The sequence below is a fragment of the Apis dorsata genome, unplaced genomic scaffold, assembly GCF_000469605.1.
Source record: "Apis dorsata unplaced genomic scaffold, Apis dorsata 1.3 scaffold_112, whole genome shotgun sequence".
NCBI lineage: Eukaryota > Metazoa > Arthropoda > Insecta > Hymenoptera > Apidae > Apis > Apis dorsata.
The window spans coordinates 96,381-123,500 of NW_006263407.1; the positions used below are offsets into that span (position 1 = coordinate 96,381).

General features: G+C 29.5%; 2 protein-coding genes and 1 long non-coding RNA gene across 3 annotated transcripts in view; 2 read left to right on the forward strand and 1 right to left on the reverse strand.

The window, feature by feature from the left end:
• LOC102679821 overlaps nt 1-27,120 on the forward strand; it is a 96,311-nt gene that overhangs the window by 65,306 nt on the left and 3,885 nt on the right. Inside the window, exons 3-4 of the mRNA XM_031508911.1 lie at nt 11,113-11,329; nt 19,630-19,960. Coding sequence (XP_031364771.1) covers nt 11,113-11,329; nt 19,630-19,960 — 548 coding nt within the window. The remainder of the gene's footprint in view (nt 1-11,112; nt 11,330-19,629; nt 19,961-27,120) is intronic.
• Nucleotides 6,201-27,120, reverse strand: part of LOC102679690 (26S proteasome non-ATPase regulatory subunit 1) — a 93,093-nt gene continuing 72,173 nt past the window's right edge. The window contains exons 11-14 of the mRNA XM_006612388.2: nt 9,177-9,511; nt 8,102-8,454; nt 7,148-7,490; nt 6,201-6,407 (exon numbers count right to left, since the gene is read on the reverse strand). Coding sequence (XP_006612451.1) covers nt 6,337-6,407; nt 7,148-7,490; nt 8,102-8,454; nt 9,177-9,511 — 1,102 coding nt within the window. The 3' untranslated portion in view covers nt 6,201-6,336. The remainder of the gene's footprint in view (nt 6,408-7,147; nt 7,491-8,101; nt 8,455-9,176; nt 9,512-27,120) is intronic.
• On the forward strand, nt 8,340-9,267 carry LOC116185157. Its single transcript, XR_004149933.1, has 2 exons — nt 8,340-8,474; nt 8,886-9,267. It is a non-coding gene; the product is annotated as an uncharacterized LOC116185157 (long non-coding RNA).

The window sequence follows — 27,120 nt, forward strand, 5'->3', positions numbered from 1 at the left end:
TTTGCACAATCTCGTGTAAACATTGTTTCGCGTGTAAACATTCATTTTTCAACCCGTATTTCGAAATAAAAATTTTGCAAATTGTTAATTTTTTTGTTAATGACATTTTAATGATTTTGTATTTCTCGATTGTTACTAAGTACAACTTCTGAACAATTATTATTGACCAAACATTTTCCTTTAATTTTTTAGAATTTACTTTTTAAAGGGGGCGGAAAAACAATCCAGTTAAAAGGAATGTTTTTGTACTGCGTGGGCTAATTCATGGTACGAGCGAGCACAAAATAAGACGAAAATCAAGAATAACAAATTTGTGTTGGAGGTTTTGTTTCCGGGAAAGATGCATTTGAATGTCAGTCAAGTGCACGTGCACCTGGTTTATTCCCAACAGGATACGACCAGATAATTAGTAAAAGATTATTCTACATAGGAAATAAAATGGGAGAACGAGTAAAGTAAACTTGAAATAAAATTTTTTTGTTTAATGAATTTGGAATCTTATAAATTAATGTCGATAATTGATTGTTCGATCGCTCGTGAAACCTATGATTAAACGTGTATATGATTAATTGTTATTTATAATAGTAACATGTTCCAATTCAATAACCATCTAAAGATTATATCCAATGTCTAAATTCATGCGTATTTACAAAATTTTCAAATTTAATTTCCCGAAGAAAACGAAATTTCTTCAACGAAAATTAGATTTACAAAGTTACATTTACATATTTTTTACATTATTATTGAAAATTATGCATAAATATTTTCATTTCCCATTTCAAATACTATTAGAATTTGACGATAGCAAACCTTATATATTCGTTGATCTTACGGATTTATCGGAGGCGCAAGGCATGCGACATGTGCAAACAGGTGTAATTTTCAGCGAAAAGAAAAGTTGCCCTGTTTCGCTCTATTAAATCCTATTCTCCGCGTGTCTCTCATTAAACTCGTTAAAATATGTAACTTGGCTCTGGGCTAAACGTGGCACGGTGGATGACCAACATGGGAACAAGTTTCCAATTAACTTGACCGGAATTAAAAAAATGAGATCAGAACAATATGAATTATCAACTATCGATACTCATCCTTTTTTTTAACGATTGGATATTGTTTGGTTTAAAAAACGACTGTGCATTTCACGCTTCTGTCTTCAATCAATTTTGTATTATATGCTACTAGATTTAAGAATTTTTATATATATTTTTATATATATTTTTGTCAACATATTGGTGGGATATTTGTGAAAGATTAAGAGGATAAAGTGAATATCGATCGAAACTTATTTGAATATTAAATTGTAAAGGAATGTGTTAGATTTTTCTTATTCAGGTATTTTCCAATAATTCTGATTTGTAATATGTATACTTAGGTTTTATATTTTAATTTTTAAAGTTTATTTTAAGTTTTAAATTTTATGCAAATGCAAGAAATTAAGGATCTCGGATGATTTTGTATGAGTATATAAAATGTTATTTTAAAAAAATAATCTTCAGTCAGAATACCATGTTTCCAATTTATTTTAATACAAATTACAATGATAATTTTTAAATAATAAAAAGTAATTTATTATTACAATATAATTTAAATATACTTTTATTACACATCTTATATATCTTTCGCATAAGATAGTATATTTTTCTGCAATATTCCCATATTATATTTCCATATTTTTATTTAACAACTAATCGCAGCTATAAAATTACTCTTGGAAGATATGAACATACTTTTAAAAGCCAGCTTAGCACGAACAAGTTATAAAGCCACGTTTAGTTTATTCTAAGCTCACTTTAGCACGAGATTCATACATTTTATATCAATTTCGATTTTCATTTCCAATTACGAATTCAACAACTGATAAGAAAAACCGCGTATATTATATCTCGACGACTTTCGTGTTTATTATTATTTGAATATTAAAAGAAAGTCTATGATCCCCTTTTTTAAATTCATTCAGGCAAAGTTTCTCGCAAACGTAAATAAACAGTGCTTCTGTTTACAGTTTCCAGACTTTCTTCGGGTTAATTTGAAACTTCGTACAATCTGCGAAAGCAGGCTGCAATCTCGCAGGATTATTTTTTTTTTTTATCTTTCGAAGGATTGATGATTAAAAATTTGATGAGTAAAAATATCTTCTTAATAAGAAATATTGTTGAGCAAATTTTGTAAGAAATGCAAAAGCTCGAATTGAACTCGAAATCAATGTGATATATAGTATAGTAAAAGTTTATATTTTTGTATATTGGAAGAAAATTTTAAAATCGATGAAACTTCGTTGGAATTTATTATAAAATGGACGGAATTAATATACGAAATATCAGAATTATTTCAATAACGCGTTTTTATTATTTTAATGAAATACATATTTTAATTTTCTGCTGATGAATTATACAATTAAGAGTAAAGATTGAAAATATTTTATCAATGTAATATTTGTATCGTTTGATTCTATCCATGTATTTTTTATTTGTAATTCAAAATGGTAACTAGTATAAATAATAATTAATATAATAAGGTTACGAAAAGAATAAACAATAATAAAATTTGAAATTTTGTTTAATTACGTTTCGTTGATATAAAATTAATTTATTAACAATCTTTCAAAATTTGATTTTCTTAATAATTCCTACGTTCTCTTCTACTTTATGAAAATAAAATCAAATTTTATTTCCATAAAATTTACGAACAATAATTCAAAATATTTTATAAATTCATTACGAAACAAAAAGATTCATAATTCATAAAGGTAAAAAATATATATATGTATTATGTATATTTATTTATTTATAAATATTATTGTTATTTAATTTTTATATAATTAACAAAATGTTTATTTTGATTATTATTTTATAAAGCTATTGAAATATTAGTAAATGATTTAGAAAATATATTTGAAAATGGAAAAGAAAGAAGAAGATATTAATTTTCTAAATAAAAATTTCGTCAATTTTAAAATTTATAAACATTTTATATTTCAAATACCAAAAACTTCTTTTCATAATTCCGCGTAACTATGATCCTTTTCCCTCTTCAATTCTGGCAACGAAGGAAAACGATATCACGAAAAACAATTCTCGCATAATTAAACCGACAATCTCCCAATAACTCTCTTTTGATCGTTCCACGAGCTATCAATCTTCCCATTGTAATTTCTCCGATGAGAAAATGTGGAGAACGATAAATAAACGGCATCGAAACGAGAGGAATCGTATTTTCACGATGCACGCGACCGAAGGAGGAGAGGGTGTTTTGTCGGACACACGGTGTATTCTCACGCAAGAGAGATGATTCGATCCACGCTGTTAAACATGGGGAGGAAAAATAAAAAAGGTTCATGGATGGTCCAACGCGTTTAATTTGCGACTTTTGCATCCGTGAACAATAATATGGAAAACTTTCGTTTCACACGTGAAATCACAATCCTCCATTCTCCGGGAGGAAACAAGTGAATTTCGAACCTCGTCTATGGAAATTCAAATTTCAAATGGTAATTCGCGCGTTCCTCTCGGCGCGCATGGCATGAATGAAATTGGCGCTCACACGCGTGTGAAATTGATAATCGCCAGTTTGCGTTATGAAGTGTTTGAAATAATTTTGTAATTGAAGATGGATTTAATTTCATTCACTTTGAATATTTATGAATATTGTCAATTGTTGCTTCTCCAAAGAAACAAAATCTGGGATTTCAAAATAGAGAAGATATTATAACAATTTTTCATTTCCTTATACTGTACATTATTAGATGCTACATTATTTACGTATTATGTTTATTACATTTATTACGTACAAAGTGAGGTTATGTTTGAAATAATTAAAAAATACACGTTTCAAATTATTAATTTAGAATAAATAAGTGAATAATCCTTTTTTTAATTTTCGAAAAATTATCTCACATCTATCTCTTTCTCGATTATATCTCGTTCCATCCCAATAATTTCGTTTAACGAATTATCAAGATACATCACACAAATGTCGATAAAGTTTTATTGCGGCACTATTTATAGAATCCGATTCCAGGTTTGATAAGTGTCTCGTCACTATTGACTGACAATGAAGCGAAAGCTCTTGGAAACAGCTTTTCTTTCACCTAACCTCTATTTTGAATTCACGAATGCAAACGAGATGCTCGCTCGTTTACCGACAATTTGAGTCGGTCGTTATCGACAGAGGATGGAGGTATTCGTCAATCGCTCTACGACACACCGATATCTCGTCAAAACGAACAGTTAGCGACAAAGAGATGAATAGATGGATGGAGAGATGCTTTGCACGATTCGGTACGATTTGGCCAATTGCTATTGATAGTTTCATTTGTACATATTGTCGATCGTGCTAAATCATTATTTTAATATATTTACACTTTCATCTATATATTTCCATTTACAAGATATGTTTCAAAATATTGAATAAATAAATATACACAATTTATTTTATTTGTTTCGATAATCGTGAATACTAAATTTCTTCTTTTTTGTTTAAGGATAATTACTTTTTTGATTCTTATGTCGTTATTATTAATTAAAAATTTATTTATTTTTGTTTTTTGAAGAAAGAGATAATAGAGCTATTTTCATTTTTTGATCAATTATTTATATCATAATAAAAATTTTCACTTTGAAAAGATTTCTCTTTCTTGATCGATATATCAAACGTATTATAAAGATATATAATTCGAATTTTATTAACGTAAATACAAGATAATTTTCGAAGAATAAATTATAGAATTTACGTATCTAAATTAAAGATTCAAATGAGAAATTCTAAATTCTTTCAATGTAGTCGTCAATAGAGAGGAGTAAAATATTTCAATTTTCGATTTTCGACGATTAATCTTTCAGAATTAGTCATCTGGAAGAAGTCTTTGAGCATTTGTCAATTAAGGCATTCGTTCGAAATCAATCACACAAAGTATTTAGGACAACAATTTCCCGATAACAATTCTATCGAAAATAGTCGTTTGAAATAGCCTCTCGAGAATTCGCTATTTGAACATAAGCTTTTCAAATCAGTCAGAAAGAATTTAAAATAATAATTTATATATCGTTCGAAGCAAAATTATTAATTTTTTTTAATCATTTTTCTAATTTATTAATTAAATTTTATATTAAATTAATAATATTTAATTAAATGATAGATAAGTTTGTCAAAATAATATATAATATTAAAAGATGGAGATCTTATTGAAATTTTCTCACATTTCAAATTGTTAGAAAAAATTTCTATTATAATATTTGTTTATTCAATATTTAATAAGATTTATAAAATAAAATCATTAGAACTTTAATTAAAGTCACGAATCATTAATATTCCTGTAATTTGATTATGAATTTAAACTTCGAAAGTATAACAATTGTTGAAAGTGTAAATTCAGTATTTGTTATGGTGATTCAACATTGATTTTTTTTTAGTTTTCAAGAGTTATGATAAATAAGAAACATGTATAAGATTGTATGTTATTGAACGAAATATCATAATTTGAGGTAAAAATTTAAAAAGTGTAATTACAAAATTACTTACCATATTTAATCTTTCCTGTAATTTATATAATTGTTAAAATTCATATTATAATTAATCGTTTGATATTAATGTAAAATATATTCTTGATGTTTTCGTTTTTATTATTCATCTTGTGTTAATATATTATTATTATTATGAGTTTTTACATTTACATCATAAAACATATTATAATGTAATCGTTCTACCTTTATAATTCATAGCACCTTGTAAATAATATAAAGAACATTATAAGTTTTCAAAAATATAAAAAGAATTTATAAAAACAGGTGTGAAAGCAGTCTTTATAAAGTTAAATTTCCAGTTTTCACCCATATTTATATTTTCTCAAAAAAAAAAAGAAAGAAAAAAAAGAGAAAACAAAGAGTTATCAAAAAGTTACTTGGAAAATTCAAAAAACTACAAAAATTTAGTACAAAGAACGAACAAAACCTTCGAAACAAAATTTGTTGCATTACTGTCGATAAAATTCACCTCTTTTATCTTAAAAAGGAAAGGTTGTTCAATAAATGACAAGCATACGATCAGAGCAAATTATATATATTTTTTAATAATTAAGAAACAGAGTACTATTTAGATAATGAACAATATCGAGAAACAGCCACTTAGTGGCGAAGAATTAATTATATAAAAATAAGACAGGAAGTATCGCAGTAAGCGTTACGCGAAACGGAAATGACAGATGATTTTTCTTTTTTTTTTTTCTTTTTTTTTTTCGTGTCGTTTCTACTGAATTATTTTAAGTATGTATGCGTGAACAAATGATTTTGCATTGCGACATTGGCGGTCACACAGTAAAGTTTTCTGCAACGCATTTATCGTTTAATCTTCGGTGTACTCGAATGGCTCTGGTGGTTCCGCTTCTTGCTCTTCTTCCGGATGAGGACCGTAAGCTGGAACAGAATGATAATCGAGAGTCTATGTGAAGATAATTTCTTATGAAAAGAAGAGGAGTTTAGCAAAGTGCGACAGATATTGAATAATTGAGTTTGCGTAATGGTTTTTCGAGTTGAAATCGTCTTAAGTGGAATGTGGATGAAGGAAAGAAATTGTAGTTTTAATCGTAGATTTATAGTAAGCGGGATAAATGATTTTTTATCGATAATGTGAAAAAGAAAAGAATTTTCACACCAAGTATTGTAACGAATTGTTAAAAGAATCGAATAAAACGATATTTTTATTGTTTTTTATTGAGTATTTTCTCGTTGTAAATTTATGTATTATAAAAATATATTATATCTTTTGATAATTCGGTTTATTTAAAGAATTAATTAATAATTAATAAAGAATAATGTGTATAATCATTGAATTAAAAAGAAAAACATGATTAATTCAAAGATATAATTATTTTAATTGCTAGTTTGACTAATTCAATTTTAAAATTAAAATTTTCTCGAAAACTATTGCAAAAATTCTAAAAAACTATTGCAAATATTATTATTACAAAAATAACATTGTAAAAGGCATTTTGAGTTGCATTGATGTGCATAAATACACATATAACTGTCTTTGCATCAAAGATGTATTAAATTAAATTACTAAATCCTTATTATTACACAAGGTTGCATCAGAAAAATTCTATCATAAAATAGAAATTCTTCATAGAAATAAAAGAAAAATAATATCGACTTACCGGCTACTGGTTCCACCAATTCCTCTTCAGTATCCGATTGGATGTGCTTCACCATCACGATACCTCCGATCTGAATATCCTTGACGGGCACATAATGGCTTCCTTCCACCAACTGTATCACCTTCAGTTGCTGTCTCAGCACACGAGCAGGATTCTGAAGGATCTCGAAATTGGGCTCAGCCTCCTTCTTCTCCTTCTCGGTCGTTTTCTCGCCCTCCTCCTTGCTCTTCTTCTCGACCTTCTCCTTCGTTTCTTTCACCTCTTTAGTTTCCTTCTCTTTCTTCTTCTCCTCTTTCTCCTTGGCCGCCGCCTCGACCGGCTCCTTCACCGTTTCCGGCGGATCCTGCGATTAAAAATTAAACATGACGGAAAGGAAAAATCTCTAATCTGAACGGAAACATCGTTTATCTTTAGCCTCGCCGTCAATCAATGTAACAGGGAATGATCTTTTCGTTGGGAGAACGAATGATAAGAGCTTGAAAGATAAACAGTTGATGATTATCTTGTAAGAAGATTGAAAAATTGAGATGCGAAGAAGAAAAATACGCGAAGAATTGTTGAGAAATCATTTATGATCGTATAAGAATGATTATACGTAATACAAAATGTAATTTATTATATAAATAAGATCGAGGGGATTCTATGGTACCCAAAGAATTCCAAGGGTATTCTAAATATCTAAATATAAATTACCAATAAAATTATAAAATTCGTGATATTTTTTAGACTTAACAATAGTCAATTTAGTATTAATCCTTAATGAAAACAAAATAAAATAATAATAATTCTTTTCTTTTTTTCTTACAGAATGAAATTCTTTTCTACCCAAATAAAAAATAAGAATATCTATTATAAATTATAAAGTAATGAAAATATATAATATGATATATTAGTTAAGAGAAAAATGATAAAAGAATTTTCCAAAGATTTGAAAATAACGATTGAGATACGAACCACATCCATCTTCTCGTGAGAATCACGTGCACGCCTCTCAGATTCGCGTCTGCGCGCCCTGGCGGCGATACTGAGAACCGCAGTGGTGATTTTCTCCCTTTCCTCGCGTTTCTTCTCCTCCAAGGGTGCAGGATAGGCATAGACACTTGGTCTGGCGTTTGAGCGGAATTCTAGCTTTGGCATTTTTAGTTGAGCGTTCAGAGCGATCAGACAAGTTGGGGTGAAGGCCAATGCCAAGCAATGGGCCAATGGGAACCAATACCAATACTGAGTGAATACTAATGCACCGACTACTGCGAGCATATTTGTGTGGCCTGTCCTCGATTGCAGTGACACTGTCACGTTACGACCACCTGGAATAATCATTTAAAACGTAAAATGTTTATTATTATTGTAAAATGTAAAATATTTTTGAGATATCCTTTCTATCTTGAGGGTATCGACGAACGAATAATTTACTTTAAATAATTTTTAAATTCCTGATTTCTTTGTTTATAAAATTATAATTATCCATATTCGATTTAATTATTTATCATTCCAATAATTATTATTCTATTTCAATTAGGTGACTGTTAATTTAAAAATGATATTATTGTATTGGATCCATATTTTTGTCTCGTATAATAAGTATAAAAATTTCTTCATCTTCAATTTCGATATTCCAATCGAATAACATTCCTTTAAAAAAATACTGTTGAAAACCGTAATATTACGTAATAAAAATATCACGGTGACGGAATATTCGTAATTTGTCCTAGAATATCCATAAAAAAAAAATTCGTAGACTATTACAAATAAAACAAATCCGCAATCCGTTTACCATCGGAACACGTCGAATCCATCGATCGTAACGAAAGGAGCTCGTCAACTTCCTCGTCAATTCTTTGAACAATACTCCAATAACACCATCACGACCAACATTCAACGGAGGATTCTTCGATTTCGCTATTTTCTGTCGACAACTGCCTCGAAATAAGAAATTCTTTGATCGACGATCTGTATCATATTCCAGCCAAGAGGCTTATCGAGCATCGAAAACAACCGTTTAACGTCCTAAAAATCGTCGAGTACTCACCGGCATCGATGATCCCTTGCGCCAAAATGGCGCCAAATTTCGCCATTACATCCTCGTGCTTGTCCACCACGACCTTCGCGTATAATGCCCTGAAATCTTTGACACGAGGACAGGTAGCCTCCGTTTGTTGAATCAGAATCATTGCAGAGGCGATCAGAGCACCTTGGCGGACGAAATTCACCGAATCGTTCGTCATTGGGTCTAATAGGGCTATGGCTTCCTTCAGGCCGGTGCCAGCACAAGCGATTCCTAAAGCCATCGCTGCTCCGTATCTTACGTGAGGATTGTAGCTCTCTGCCAACAGTGAGACCACGCTGGGACACTGTTCTGGTGTTCTGCAACGAATAAGAAGTTTTTCGATTGAATATTTTCGTTATTATTTTTTTTAGAAAGCAAAAGATATTGGATAATTGCGATTCAGTTCATTGAAATTTTATTATATTTTATTTTTAATAACATTTATGTCTATATAATTTTATGGACTTATTTGGAGTTATTTTTATATTATTATGTTACACTCCTTGGATTCATTTTGATATCATTTCAGCAAAGATATCATATTTAAATTTAACATCATCATATTCCTTCCAAAATCGAATTTTCGTTTGTAATTAATAATAATAAATTTAATAATATTATATTATTATATAATAATATAATATAATATATAATAATATATTAAATAATAATAATAATAATAATATAATATAATAATATATAATTATATAATAATAACATATTTAATATATAAATTTTAATAATATGTTAATATTCATAAATAATCTATAAATATATCGTATATAAAAAAAAATATAGTTACAATGCTCATACATTGCAATCGTCCAGCGTATTTTTTTTTTTTAGCTATATGATAAATTAAAATGACTAATTGTGCAATTAAATAATCGAAAAATGGGTCAACACGGCGATATATTTCTCCTCATTATTGTATTTAGGTAGATAAATAAAGTATTAAGCGAGATAATCCGCGATACAATACAATTTATACGATGTTATGAACGACGTAATTCGTTTTATTTACTAAGACGAGAGTCGATGTTCGCCGTGCCCTCGACATTCAGTCTTGTAAGATACGTTGACCGTGGCAGCTCAAGCGATACAATTGTGGAATATTTCGTCTATAATTGGAAAACGAGTACAAAATATTTCATTTTTAACAATATTTATATATAATTAAGTAAGAATAATTTTAATAAAATACATATATTAGTATTTTTTGATTTCTTTTTCGTTATTTCGATTTTATTTTTATAATATATATGAAATTATGGAATTTTAGGATTTTTTGAGATTGTTTTAATCTTTTATTTTATATTTTTGTAGGAAAAACTTCGAAGAATACATTTATCGATATAAATTTCAATCAATATTATATAATTTTAATTTTTTTTAAATGCAAAACGATTTGTTATTATTCTTAATTATTTCTTTTGAATCAAAAGAAAAAATTAAATGTCTTATTAATTTCTTTTTTTACTAAAATTTTATATTTATTTTTCCTTGCGGTTATTATCTTTCCATATTTTGCATTTAAATTAAAAAAAAAAAAAATACTTAAAGAAAATTTTCTCGCAAAAATTTCCAAGTATAATTAAGTAAGAATAATTTTAATAAAATACATAGTACTTTTTGATTTCTTTTTCGTTATTTCGATTTTATTTTATAATATATATTCAGAAATAATATCTACTTAGAAAAAAAAATTAAAAATTAAAGCAATATGTATTCATTTCGATTCTTTCTAAATAAAAATAAAGAAAAACTTCTCTATTACAATAGAACCCCTTCCATCGGATTTTATTATCCAAAAATAAAATATCAATCCTTAATAACATCACGAAAATTCAATTTTTCCCGTATGGAAGATCAAAGCACGAATATATAATCACACTAAGTGCATAATTCCGTGTTCCAGGAGGACGACTCGGTGCTGGTGGACGGTGCCTGTCAAATACCGGATCCTCTGTACAAGTTGATCGGCAGCATAATCTGCTTTTACATACCGTTGGGCGTGATGCTGCTTACGTACGCGTTGACAGTGAGATTGCTGGCGAAACAGCAACAGAATATAGGAGGAACTACTGGTTGGTCCTCTGGATGGCTGGGTGGCCCGCAGGGCCCATCTTCGGGAGGTTAGTGTATTATCAGGTACACTGATGCAATCCTCCAAAGGCATATCGATCCATTCGCATCGCGTCTGTCTCTGCTTTATCTCTTTGATTCGTATGATGTAGGCTCTGCTCCGTTATTCCTTTTCCATTCTATTTTTCTTCTGTCTCGTTTCGATAATTTTATTTCAAGAACCCATCTTGGAGAGGTTAGTGTATTATCAGATACAATCCTCCAAAGGCATTTCGTTATCGATGCATTCGTATCATGTCTCTGTTTCATCTCTTTGATTCGTATAAAATAAACTTTGGTGTGATTTCTTTTTTATTTTCTTTTTTTTTTTTTTTTGTGTGTGTCTCATATAATTTTATTTTAAGAATCCATTTTCGAGAGGTTGATATATCGTGACTGATACAATCCATTTTGTATGCTTTTTTCTTTATCTCTTATATCTCTTTGATTTATATAATATATGATTTTATTTTCGTGTCTCGCGATGTATTTATGTTTGCGTTAAAAGAAAAAATTTTTATTAACGAAGAAGAAAAATATTTTGGGTTTTTTTATTCATTAGTGATGGCTTTCGAAGAGAATTTTTTTAAAATGGAAATTATAATGAATTTGGAGGAAGAAAAATTGATCTTCGTGCTTCGTTTTTAAATAACTTTTAAGGGAATGTGAAAACTGTTGATTTTTTACATATATTATTTATCAAAGCTTGGGAATTAGGACTTCATATAAGTTCCAAGCTCTAGTAAATAATAAAAAAAGTAGATTTATTTATTTATTTTTTTAAATTATTCAAAAAAAAGATTGTGCCAATAAATTTTTAGGATATCTTAAGATAGACGTTAGATATCTTAAGATAGATATTTTAGAAGTATCAAAGAAGACAGAATATTTTTTAAGTAGATAACTTAAAATATAAATAATACATGATATCAAAAATAAAATTAAAATAAAATCCCAAGATAAAAAGGAAACAACATATCCAACGATGTACACACAAAAAAAAAGAAAAAATAATAAAGATTAACTGCCAATACACAATCGACTTGAATTATTTACTCTAAAATACGATTAAATCGATTTAGTTTTAAAACTAAAGAATAAAGTAATAGTAAGATATCAGATTTTTTATAAAGTGCCCCTTCACGAGCTTCTTGGCGTTTAGAATTCCAATATCATGGTACACGGTGAAGTTTACAAGAGCTTTGGCTTATAGCAAAACGCGTTTCTTGCAAGAAAGAAAGTTCTTGCAATTATTTGTTCCGAGAGGGGGAGAAAAGATTGAACTACAAGCACGAAATAAAAGAGTGTAACGCTTATAAAAAGCAAAAGTTTACATGATTGCTTGTTGCTTATAATTAATCCATTAAAAGCAATCCAGATTGTCTGAGGGTTATTGATTTTAAGAAACAAGACAATCGAATCGATCTCATAAAGAAGAAATTGTAGCACGTATTTATAAGGATAGTAAGTTTAATTAGTTTATGTTTTTTTTTTATCATTTGTGAAAACTTTTCTTGGAAGAATTCTTGGTGAAAAAAACTTTCGAGAATAATTTAATACAAAAAATATGTCTTAAGTGATATAAAGATAATGAAAAAATCAATCAAAATTTTAAAGAAATATTGAAATATAAGAAATTTTTGGATAAAATTATTTAGAATCACTTAGAATAAATGAAACAGTAATTTAAAAAGACTGACAAAAATATTATCTTTGATAAAAAATTTTACTCCTGACAAATTTTAACTTATATAAAAAAGAAATAATTTTAAAACATCTACTGTTTCGAAATAATTCCCAACAGACTTCCCAACAGAATTCGATCAATATTGTTACACAATATACTTTATTATTAAGTTATCATTGATGTAACAAATTCAGGATTCCATTGAGACTATCCATTTATGTCATAAATTCTCATTCAGAATTATTTCCATTAACATTTCTCGTAAAAAAAAAGAAAATTGTATCTCTTAATGAAATGAATGAATTTATATTAATTAATTATAAATTTCACGAGAGAGAAAAAGAAAAGAAGAAAGAAAATCGATGTATCGAATTTTTATAATTATTCACGGATTTTAAAAACTATGGTATGCATGTTATTTTGGAAAAACAATACAAAGTAAATTATATTCATACTATTCATACGAAGATAAAAGAGAGAGCACAGAGCGTAAAAACAAAAATGGAAAAATATCGTTCGAAATAATCCGGCAACAAACAAAGTAATAAAATAACTGAGAGATATTGCGGCGAGTTTTATGAAAATCGTGCAATAATATAAATTCGTTGAAGATTCTCCTTCCTTTCTTTTCCACGATTTTATTTAATTGAAGCAATAGAAGAATTTTTATCTTCTTGCTCGTCCGTTTAATCATTATTAACATTTTCTTTGTTTAGATGCCAGAATTGTCTTTGTTCAAACGAAGTTTTTTTTTTCTTTTATGAAAGAATAAAATATCACGCTTGGTAACTTGCTGCATTATCTCCAAGACTCAGAGACAGTTTTTTAGACGCCATTTTTCTGGATTTCAATCTAACGAAACGAGTTATCGTGCTATTTTTTTAAGCACAAATTGTGCTCTTCGATGGACAAAAGAAAATCTTATAAAATGGGTACAGAAGAACGTATACGTTATCAACAAAAAGTATAAAAATATTAAGATTTTTTTTTTCTATTAAATTTCGATATTATGCGTGATAAATAATTTATGTGTACATTGTTTTCTTTTCTATAGTTTTTCAAAAGAATGTAACTTAATTGTAGTGTAATGATGACCAATGTTTAATATTACGATAGAAATTGATTTATGATTCAAATTTTCTAATTTAAATTTTAGCAATGATTTTGATAGGAAATTAATTTACTTAAATTATCTTATATATATATTTCAATTAAATGCAAATCAAAATCGAACCATCTAACTCGATTCAAATGAAAACTATTTCGATCTTCTGTAACCCAATGATATCGATCGTTTCAAAATAAAATTATAATACAAATTGATTGTCTCATCACTTCAACGCAAATTCTCTCATCGATATTCCCCAATAACTCGAGACAAAATTGAAATACAATTTCGAAGTCATAAAATAAAAAAAAATATATTATCCTCGAGATATAAATGGATTATTTGAATTCCTTCATGAATATTTTTCAATTAATTATAAAACAACATTATAATTCGACTGAAAATTATTTATTAAAACACGTTCGAAAGATAGTGGAAACCATGGAGTATTTTTTTTCCCCTGAAAATGCGTATTAAGATCTTTCAAGAATCTCGACTGTCATTTGTGATAGAACAATGAGACGAGAAAAAAGTTTAAATAAGATCAACAAGAATAGTAAACGATAAAAATTATCTTTTCTTTCTTTTGCATTTTTTTACATTTCTTTCTCAAAAATCGGAAATCGAGATAAATAAAAATGCATTTTTAAGGGGAAGCTTTCGCGTTTCTAATGATCATTCATTCATTGACCAAAAGTCAATATCTTCGAAATTAAAGCTCAAATTTTTCCTAATTTTTAATATATTTTTTCATCGAGTTTAAATTATTTGGCAATTATTCCTGTTCAGAGATATTTCAATTGATTTTTAATTAATAAAAATTAAAAAAAAAAAATATCAAAAATGTTTTCAAATTCAACTTATAAAATAAGAGGAAATAAGAAGAGAAAAAGAAGAAGAAGAAGAAAAAGAAAATAAAACAGGGGATCGCAAATGGAAAACGATAAAATCCTATCCGATTTCGTCTGCTCGTCGTCGGATCAAAGTCGAAAACGGGTAACGACATTTTCGGTGGCAGAGGGTCGATTTTTAATCAAAACCAAAAGAGAGAATTGTAACGTAAACGCGAGTAGCCGCCAGTGTCGAACAAGGAGGTTGAACGAGGGAAGGGTATTACGTGGAATTTCGTTGTAATCCAAGGCCTCCGCCAGATATTCGGCGGAGATTGCGATTAAGAAATTCTATAGATCGGTCGCCCTCTTTGTTCGAGGGTGCAGTCTTCTCGAGAAAAAAAAAATTAAACCCTTTTCCTTATCCTTCGAACCACGAATCGAGATCCTCAGTGTCGTCGTATTTAAATTTTTATGTTTATTATTTCGCATGATTTATTATCCTGAAAGTTTTTTTTCTTTTTTCAAACAATATCTACGAAATTTGTTTCTTTAAGTATATTAAATTATAATTCTCGAGATGTAAATAGTATATGGAATTATTGATTTAATTTAATTTTATATAAATATAAAAAAAAAGAAGAAAATAAATAATTCAAATTTCTGTTTATTATCAATTTAGTTATAGCATCATAATTATTTAAATTATTATGATGTCTAAATTGCATAATTTGTCAATAAATTTTTTAATCAATTGTATCAAATTGACGATAATTTTGATAAAAGGGAAAAAATTTGGTAATTAATTTTTACAAAAATAAAAATAAAAATCCATCCTATCTGTATTAAAATTACAAAAGAAAAACAAATAAATTCGCTTGACAGGGAAACAAAAAAATCGCAATTCTTGCAAGTAACGATACTTCTTCTACTGTTCGACAAACTTTGACAAATTGCAAGGAATACTGAAAAAGTTTTGCGAGCCTAAAGCGGCATAAATTGGGGCGCAAACCGACGCCTCCTTCGACTCCTACATTTGCATCGAACGATTTCACTTGCAAATTGATCGTTCGTGTTTCGCAACAAGCGCCAAAAGTGTCGGTAAAACAAAAGGTAACGGTTTAAGAAATCAGGCCTGCTCCAGATTCCTCCAGGTGTATTCTAATTTCGGCGAGATTTTCGGAATTAGTTAACCCTCTATGATCGTAGAAATTTTCGTTTCAAAAAAATATATTGTGTAATTATATATCACATATATTTACTTCAATTTGGAATTTAAACGACGAATTTCGATATAATATATTTTGTTCGAAAGCGAAACCATAATTGATCAAAGATGTCTACCTTGAAATCCAACTAATGAACAGGATAATGAGAATTTTAATTAATTTTGTAAAAGAAGATTAATTACCCAATTTTTTACCTTCGAAATTGTCGATGAGTAATCTGAGAAAATATTATTTATTTACGAAAGATTAATTAAAAAATTGCTATTTGCATTTAAAATCCAACCAATCAACTCATTAATCTTGTTCATGAATAGGATTACAACAATAAGTACGATAATTAATAAAATTTCGTTTATTGATGATAATTTTAATATTTTTCTTCAAAGATTATTTTATGAAGACAAATATTAGTCTTCTAGAATATTAGTATGATATAGATTATCTTTCGTTTCTCGATAATCAATAGTTTTTAAAAAATGTACATACTGTTTTTCAAAATCGAAAGAAGGAAATTAACTGTCAATCCGTGCTTCCAGACATTGCATAGTCTGAAAATTCTCGAAATTCTATGTTCGCGGTTATATCGGATGATATAAATTACAGTACTGGTTTGAAATATGTAGAGGATGACATTGGTATATTCGAAGAAAATGAATACTGTATTTCAGTACGAAGAGAGAACGATCGATATACTTCTCCCTCTCGAAATATCGAATATTCGATCATCGATGTGTTAAGAAAATGTGACAGAGATAAAAATGAAAAAAATTTCTGAAATGAAATAACAATTTAAAATTTTAACTTTCGTTTCAGATAGTAAGTAATAAAAAGTAATAATTAAAAGGAATTAAATTTTAAATATATATATACATATATATCATTATATATTTTTAACAATTAATTAATGACACTTTGTGTTTCACTTTTATCTTTATATAAACGTGGTAACGAAGAAGTGTCATAAAGCATTTTTCTATTAGGTTAACCTAGTAACCTCTAGCTGCTTTTTAATCAGAAATTACGTTAGACACGGAGCTAAAACTTAATAAAGGCGAATTTAATCTTTGCTAATATAAACGTCATATAATGCTTATTAATAATTAACTCTTTAAGTGAATTATGTTTTAATTAGAAACTTCTTTAAATACAGAAGTGACACTCTTTAAAGAAACGTTTAATTTTTATCAAGTTTTTAATGTTTTCAATATAATCACATTATATTGAAAACAAAGGATATTAATCTCTTCTGATGAAATGAAAATTTTAACCAGATAGAAGCATAAATTAATTAATGAAATTTCTATTACTTAAAATTTTTCGAATTAATTAATTACTCTACTATTATTCTTACTACCTCAACTATTTTCTTTCTTAATGACAAATTAAAATGAAATTAATCCATTCCTTACTTCGAAATAAAAATAATCATCCAAAGAGTTGAAAACGATCTTAATCTGATCAATATAGAGTCGTTGCACAAAATTTCACGATTATTATTATTGTTAATGTTATTAACTAGCATCAATTAATGGTCATTAGGAAACTTACAATTGAAAGTGGATTTTGAACCATTACTACTACCACCAACACGTAATATTCCCAAGTGGCACCAAGTACTTGGTGCAGTATGTACTACAATATTAGATAATCAATTGAGACAATCCAACGTAATGTTGGCTGGACTATCTTCAGTTATAAGATTTCTCTTGACACACATTTCACTAGTTGAATATGTTATTTGTTTTAATTCTCGTTCTTCCCCATATCTGACAAAATATAACACTAGTATTCCATTATTCCATAAGTATCCAACTTTACTTTTGAATACTTATTTCTCGTGTCAATATAAATGATATTTAACATTTTTTTTTTTGGATCAAAAAATTAATCAATCATTTCGAGAGTTAGAGTTGCAAACTTTCCATCACGCAGTTATTCATCTTCTCCACTTCGATCACAAGTCAACTTTGATCTGGCTATTCGTGTTCTCCTGTATCCGACAAGATTGTTGGCCGACATTTTTCTTTGTCCATCGGACGCGTGTCACTTCTTATCAATTCCTTTTGCATCCAACGATAGCCGGTGGACGATAAGAAATTTCATGCAAATCGTGGCCCATTATGCAAAAGTCCCGGACGTGACACGGTATGCTAAAAAGGGCGCTTCCGAATAATCGTTGGCCGAAATTAATCGATACAGACATGAGAGAGGAGGCGGTGTAGGGATATAAATCAAGCGAAATCAGAGAAATACTCGAGTCTTTCGTACCTTTTCATTTTGGAATAAGGTGCAGACAGTCTTGAAAGAATTGAAAGGAGGAGCATCGAGTAGAAATAGTGGGTGGAGAAGCTATAATCCTTTGCATTACAAAATTACAAGAAAATGAAAAATTACAATTAAAAATATATAAGAATGGAAAATTCATTTGGTATCTTTTTATATGTAAAATAAAATTGTTCATTTCCAATAGCTAAATCTAGTTCCTATAACTGGAATAAAAATCCAATTTCCAATGTAAATATCTCGATAATACTATCCGACATTTTTCAGTATACCTCGATTTTATGCAAACTTGTATCCGAAAATATAATATTTCTTCAGTGACACGTTCGATTCTATATTTTGACGAAATAAGAAGTTGCATTCTTTTTTTTTCTTTTTTTTTATATAGATTTAGATAGATCTATTAGGAATAATAAATTTTGATTAATTTTGATAAATTTATGTTAATTACAATGTTTATGTAGTTTGTTAATGAATGTAATTTATGATAATTTTTAAAAAAAGATTTAATTTGCGTTTCGCAAATTTTAAGTAATTATAAATATATTTGATTTGAATATCTTTTAATCGGGCAATTGAATAAACTATAATGAAAAATTAAAGTATTTTGAAGTATTTTACAATTATCGAAGTTTGCTCAGTTATTCAAACGAGTTTCAGATTAAATTTCAACCCATTTGAAGCTTTCATATTGAACAATTTTTAAAGAGCGAATTTCAGAAATACTGGAAGTTGTACATTTTACGGTTTCATTAGTACTTTACGTTTTTGTATTCAATTCAAACAATTATCTTTCTTCCATAAATCACTCATAAAACATATCTTATATAACTTCTTCGAATTTCTTTCAAAATCCATAATTTTCAATCCTCACACAAAATTTTTAAATTAGTATTATATTCCCAATATCACAATTATATCATACAATAAATCAAAGAGAAAAAAAATTATTAATTCAATCACTCAATATTTCCCTTTAACCCACATCTTCATCTTCCCTTGACCCACTCGTCAAAAAATTGCACGCAGCAAAGAAAAATTTTTCATTAATTTCAATTTTCCTCGCTTCGATCCAAATTTTCCTTAACAAATCTTTAGAATCGAGAAAAGAAAAAATAAACACAAAGCTACGCAAAGAAGAATTTCGATTAACTTAATTTCCTTTCTGCCGTAGGCTTGGACAGGAAAGGTACGTGGAAGCGATTTCTCTTGAGCAAAAGCCCGGCCGGAAGTGGCGGTACACCGCAGCACACTTCCGGCACGTCGACAGACACCGAGCTGACGACACTGGACACTCACGAACTCTGGCTTCCGGAAAGCGAGCCGCCACCCTCGGCCATGTTCGCCCTTCACGCTTTTGGCGCAGAGATGCTCAAGTTGTCCAGAGGTCTGGAGGGTATTACCAGCCCTGGAAGCCCTATGGGCACGCCGAGATCCACGCCTCAACACTCGATCCAACAACATCAGCATCAGCAACAGTCGCATAGGTGCAGCTTCCGTCACGGGTAAGAAAGATGGTATACTGTTTCAGCGAGGAGATTGCTTTTTTTGTAGATTTTTCAGAACAGGGGGATGCAAGAAAACGTGATGCCACTCATTTTCTTCCAAATTGTGTTTTTCAAATGTTTTCACAATTTGTTTGCGCAAAAGTATTCACATATCGAGTTTATATTTATTCAAGATTGGTCAATGTTTGATCAGAGTATTGTTTAAATAGGATATGAAAGAATTGTTTTAGTAATTGTTTATCGGTAAAATTTTATAACTTAAAAGTTACGAATAAAGCAAATTGTAGTGAGAGTTGTTTACAGAAATAGTGATCATAAAAAAGAGAAATCAATCGTTTTATCCACAATTTTATAATTAAATTAAATTAAATCGAGAGCAGGCAAGTGTTTGGATATTTTTCAGTGGCCAATATTTGCTTGTTTGCATTCTATAGATATTTAAATATTGAAATTGAGCTACAGTTGAATTACACACTCATATTTGTGTTCAATGCCATTGTTTACTACAAATATACATATGGAACGTAGAAATTTATTCAACGATGCGTATTTCTTACCAAACAAAGTTACATCTGCCATAAAAAAAAAAAAAAAAAAAAAAATAAAAAACAATCAATAATAAAAAAAAAAATTAATTTTAAAATTTAAAATCTTCAGGATTTTTCAGAACGAGAACAAAAATAATTCCCTTAATAAAATTGATTGAAAGGGGAAAAAACGATCAATCATTCTCTTCGAATACAATAAAAAAAAAAAAAAAAAAAACACATTCACAAACATTCAATAATTACACAATAGTTTCATTTTAAAATTTAAAATCTTCAGGATTTTTCAGAACGAGAACAACAATAATTCCCTTAATAAATTTGATTGAAAGGGGAAAAATCGATCAATCATTCTCTTCGAATACAATAAAAAAAAAAAGAAAACCATCCCAAACCAACATCAAACGCGATCAAACCTCCTATCATCGACACTCAAATACGAGACACGTGTGAAATAAAATTCCAAACGAAACTCTCCCTCGTCTCTTCATCTTTCCAGCAAATTGAACATCCCTTACTCGAAGATAAAATATAAGACGCTTGACTGTCGATCCCAGTTTCGAAACAAACTGTCACCCATGGTGAACTGCATCCAGTCGGAAAATATCTTCCGCGTGAGGAATCGCGATTCGCGAATATCTTCCTCCACGATTTTGGTGGAAACATGACAGACGTGGAATATTTCTCGTCTTATATCTTTTTGAAAATTGGCTGTGTGTCGACTCGTCAAAAATTTCTGGATTAAATATCGTCAAAGTTTATTCGAGGTTCGATGGAAATTAATTTGGATCGAAGAGTTTTTGGTTTCATAGAATGGATTGAGAAATTTTTATTAAAATTTTAATATTCATATTAAGCGACGTAGGAAATTTTTTTTGTGTGAATTTTGAATCATATCAATGTGGTTACAATTTGATTAATTTTTCACAATTGTTCGGAATTTTTAATAATTTTGAATTCGATTAACAGGTTAATTCGATAATTAAGAAATAATGATATCAAAAATGCATACAAAAAATGTATAGAACAATTAAATAAATGAAAAATAATCATTGCATCGATCGATAATCAATATTTGTTTTCAACTGGATAACGAAAATCAGAAGAATTTCAATTATACGATTTAATGTTAAAAAACTTCAAACAATTTAATACTATCTGTTCCAATATTGTGAAAAATATTGTATAATATTTTCGCTCGTGTCAATTTTAATTTTGAAAGCCAGAAAAAGTTTTTCAAATATCGAAAACTTTTACTAATTATCAAATTAGGGAGAAGAGAAGCTAATTGATTTTTAAAAATTAAATTTTCTTTGAACTAAGTAATCCAATGTTTAACATTTGTAACGTCAAAAGTTTCAGTTCAGAATATATCAATTACCGAGCCATGCAAAGTATCGAACAACTAAAAAGAGGGATGGTACTTAAACTCGAGCTTCATTCCAATAACAAAATTTACCCAATCGTTTCTCCATTAAATACTAACAACATAATGAAGAAGCTTAAGAAGCTTACGAATTCAAAGAAGGAAATCATGAGATATTTATTATCATTGAAGAAATAAAAAATTTATCATTATTATCTAATGGTGAATAAAATTTCCTTTTAATCTTCAAAGATATTCAAAAATTAATTTTTAAAATTATGCAAGAGTTTTGACTTATTTTTAAATATTTTTTATTTTATATTGTGAATTATAATATTTCTTCTGAAGAATTTCCATTTCTAACGAGAAAAAAAAGAATTTAAAATAAAAATTATAAAAAAATCAACGAAAACAATCCTTCAAAGTAATTTGCTATAAATAAATTTGATAATCCAATATTATCATTCAAAAATTCAAATTTTACTCGTCATTAAAAGTCATAACTCACAAAGAAGTTCAAAGAATTTTCTTCTTATTATTTTTTCGTTATAATCCTTAGACAATCAATAATTATAAATACTCTCAACGATGAGTAAACCATGCAAGAGGCCAATACCTTATAAGAATCACGATTGCCTCGATCCTTCCATCATTCTCGAAACTGTCGATCAAGGATACGTAACTCGTGGTAACGACGTTGCATGCCGATGCAGCCACATTCACCCCTCCTCCTCGTGGCTGTATCCCCTTCCCCGATAATATCGCAACTTCTCGCTCCCTCAAGCGCTTCTGGTATGCAGACTTCGATGAAGTATGGGCCGCGAGACAGTTCGCTAATACTTCGAGTCACATTCGGTTGAAATATGCGAAACTTGGCCTAACATCGGGAATTAGGGGCGTGTTCGTGCCGCTAATTACCATCGTAGATCGATCGAAGAGATTTGGTGGTGAAATATTGACGTTTGATACCATGATGATGGAATTTTTATGGAGAGAAGGAATTTTGCGAAGGAATCTATCATTATTCTTTAAATTGAAAGTATTTCAGAAATATGCAAAATCGAAAATTTGATATTTTTTCCCTTTTTTTTTTTGTTCCAAGAAAATCGATGGCTCATAATTGACGTCCTCAAAGATAATAAATCTGCGATATCGAGATTTATTATAGTATTCAATTATTAAAATTCTATTCAATTCTGACGACTTTCTGGCAAATCGAATGATAAGAACTTTATCTCACACGCGATGTTACGCCAAGTGAAAGAACCTCCTGTTATCTTTATAGTATACCCCACTGGGATCGTGTCAGCCTTTCAAGCGGGACCACCCTTTTCCTCTTCCTTTTTTTTTCCCTCCTTCTTTTCTCTTTTTTTTTCCCTCCTCCTTTTCTCTTTTTTTTCCCCTTCTCCTTTTCTCTTTTTTTTCCCCCTTTTCCTTTTCTCTTTTTTTGCTGAGAGAAAAAGTCACGCGGAAAACAACGCTCTCCCCCTGACGTTTCAGCAATAATAAAGGAGGATAGAGTGGAAATCGCGGTGGAACGAGAAAAGGGATGGTGTTGTTCGATAAAATAAGATGAAAACAATGGATAAATCGAGTTCCATCGAAAAAACGAATCCTTTGGTATTTTTTAGATAAAACGTAATCGATTTCAAATTGTTAAGTGAAATCCATATGCAAATTATAATGGAAAATACATATTAATATTCATGAAATTTTTAGAATAGAAGATCAAAACTTTTGTTAAAATTATTATATGGTTAAATGAAATCTATGTATAAAGGTCAGATACAAAAAATTAAAAACATGTGCATTAAATTACAATCTATCTAAATTCAATGATAAATCGTGAATTTCGCTTTTCACACGAGTCTCTTTAGATCCACATGTGTTATGCCAACAATAAAAAGCTAGAATAAAAGTATTATTGATAAATAATCACACACTGAATCAATTGAATTCAATCTTTCAAAAAATATTCTCTGCGTCACCAAATCCAAATTAACTCTTTAAATCGCAAAAAGTCAAAGAGTCGATCATTGCAATTGTTCTTCGAATTCTTCCCCCCCAAAAAAAAAAAAATATTCTCTGCTCCAAATTAATGCCAAGAATCACAAGAGCCAATGAAATCAAGAAACAACCAATCTCCATCCCCGCAATGATCGAACAGGTGTCGTCGAAGATACAAATCGTGTGAAACGATAGGAAACAAAGAATGCTCGTTCCATCCGCGTTAATTGAATCGTTGTTTCGACATCGACAAGTGGACGACTCCTTTTGTCTCCACTTGTCTCCACTCTCTGGAAAGGTTAGAAAGGTTTCCGGGTGGAAAAAGACGACGGCCGTTTCCAGGACAATTACCAGACGCGACCAAGTTCTTCTGAACTTGGATCGCGTTCAAAGTGGGTTTCAAAGTGACGAGCAAAGCGCGAATCCTTTGTGGATACGGCTAAGTGCATTCCTTTATTAGAGAGGAGGGGGCCAGGTAAGAGCAGTTTACTTAAGTGGCCGCCGCTACGTTTTGCACTTTGCTACGAGCTAAGTGCGATTCGCTAAGGGAACCGCAATATATTAGGTTATCCCGTAAATAATGTCCTTTCCGAAAGGATAATTTTAGGTGAAAAGATTTTTAATCCCTTTACTTTAATTCTCTTATTTCTTTCAATTGGAAACAGCCTCTCTCTTATTAGCTATTTATTTGTGGTATTTCGAAACAATTCTTGTCTTTTTAATTGGAAAGATTGTTTGATTATCCGGTTTGCATTTTGAAAAATAATAAATTAAACGCTTAAAAATAATATTTAAGCATTGTATAATATCGAAATTGGAATTTTAAAAAGTATAAAATTACATTTCAAGGAATAATAAATACAAAAAAATAAAAAAAAAGAAAAGAAAATAAAATAAAATTAAAGCAAACGAATTTGAAAATGGAAATTGAAGTGACTCAATGATCAAGTGACTCTGATTGAAATCAATCAGAAATTGGATAAAATTAAAACAAATCTCAACGAAAAATGTTTAAACATAGTTAGAAACAAGCAAAACCCTGAAATTAGAATTTAAAATGAATCGATCAAAAAGTATTCAAACTCTTGCAAACCATTATCTTTTCAAATTCAGCATCTCGAATCTCGATCGAACCTTCAACTGAATCTTCAAGAACTGTTCCAAGCTTCTGAAATTCTTTCTATCTCTCCTTGACTCTTCGAGGCCATTTTCCTTTGGAAAATGGACGAATATCTGATACTGAAACGCCATGAATTCATGAACGAAGAAAAATGTTGAAGTGTCGATGGAACGGATACGTTCGCGTTTTTGATTTTACCGCAGCCACTCGAGGCATCTTCAATCAACCGCATCGGTCGACCGAATGGGAAGACCTTGGTCAACGATCACTCAGCCGACAATCGATTTCGGCAACAATATCCTATTCGAGTTTCAATTTCGAAAGTGTTTCGGGATCGTTCTATCGAGAAACTGAAATTCCCCCAACAATGTTTTTCCACCTGTCCCACGTGTACCCTTTATTTTTTTTTTTTTTCGTAAGTGTTATCCCCTCTTGAACAATCAAAATATAATTATATTAGTGAAATTTCATAAGTTAGAATTTATTCTTTTTAACAACGATAAGATTTGAGATTGGTTAGAGATTTATGTATTCTTTCACTCGAATAAATTTTAATCTCTCGAAGAATTCTTTCTTTTTTTTTTTTTTAATTTCAAAGACAAAATGTAGAATTATTCATAATTCGTTGTGAACATTATGGGTGGATAAGTACATGCGAGAATCGTGGTCAAAGTGGAGCCTCTAGTGGCGAAGACGAGAACTATAATGCAATCTATGGCTAATGATTAATAAAAGAGAGAATCATAGAAAGATGATGGATTATCAAAGGCACGTTTTTTAATCAAAATTGCCTATTTCTGTTGACATGAATTTATAAAGAATTAAATGGAAAAGAAGACGAAGATCGAAGAAGTTTGTTTAATTCATTTGAATTCGAAATTGGAATTAAATAAAAATATATATTAGTGAATATATATACAATAAAATAAATCTAAATTTCGATTTTTATATTTTTATTCGTACGTATAAATTCAAAATTCAAAAAGAGGCAATAATTGTCAAAGATTATTATAATTCCTTCAGATTCCTTACACTTTCTATAAATGTTTCATTGTAAACATATAGGATATACATTTTTGCATGCACACGAATTTTTATTTTTTTATAAAATAAATTCGAACATTTTTTAACTTCAAAAATCTCGACATTCCTTTGTCCACCTGTTCACCGACGCGTCTTTTGTCCATCGTCCCTTTGAAAAGAAATGTTAGAAGCTATTATGAAGTTGTACAGGACATCGTCGGAAGTTTTCTATGAAATTTTAAAAACACCGGTGAAGTTATCCGAAGAATTCCTGCAATAATGAACCTGCCGAGGAAATGAAAAGCCGCGTGGACTTGGCAAAGAATCTTCGATGATAGTATTGTACAATATTTCGTGGCAGCATTATTAAATAACTTAGCAAGGGATATAGGGAAAAGGATTATAGCGTTGTCCGGATAATAAATTCCCCTTTTTCGTCAAATTTTTACTTTTTGAATTTTTATATTTGTCAAAGGGTTAGAGGAAACTAGATATTCCGAATATCTTGTAATTAGACTCAACTTAATACGATAAAAAGAATTACAGAGAAACTTGTAATATTTATAACGAGAGTTTTTAAATTCTTTTCTTAAATTTTCTCTTGAAATGATCGTTTCTAAATTATAACGTGAAATATCTAGCGACTCAATTACTAATCTTCATCAACTTTAATTAGAGTTTATCCACTAGAGTTAAATATTTCTATATAATCAATTCAACAATCGAACAAATTTTCATTTCAAAATTCGAATTTCATTCTCAGATCAATCTATAGGCCTTATCTTTTTCAGCTTTAATTTCTTCGTGTTTTGAGCTTGATTCGAAGGTTACGAATCACTCGAACACGTTGCCGGCGATAAAACCGAGCTTCATCGACTACTTTGCCTTTGGTCCAGGCCGTGGACAGAAAGCCGCGATATGCAATAATGGCTGGCCGATCCCCAATAATGGATAGAACGCGTCAAAAGTGCAGCTGCGTTTCATATGTGTCGAATTTATAGCGACGACGCGGCATCCATCGACCTTTTTTCGTCCACAGGGTGCACGTGGCTTCCTTCATATTTTTCCTTTTTTTTTTTTTTTTTTTTTTTTTTTT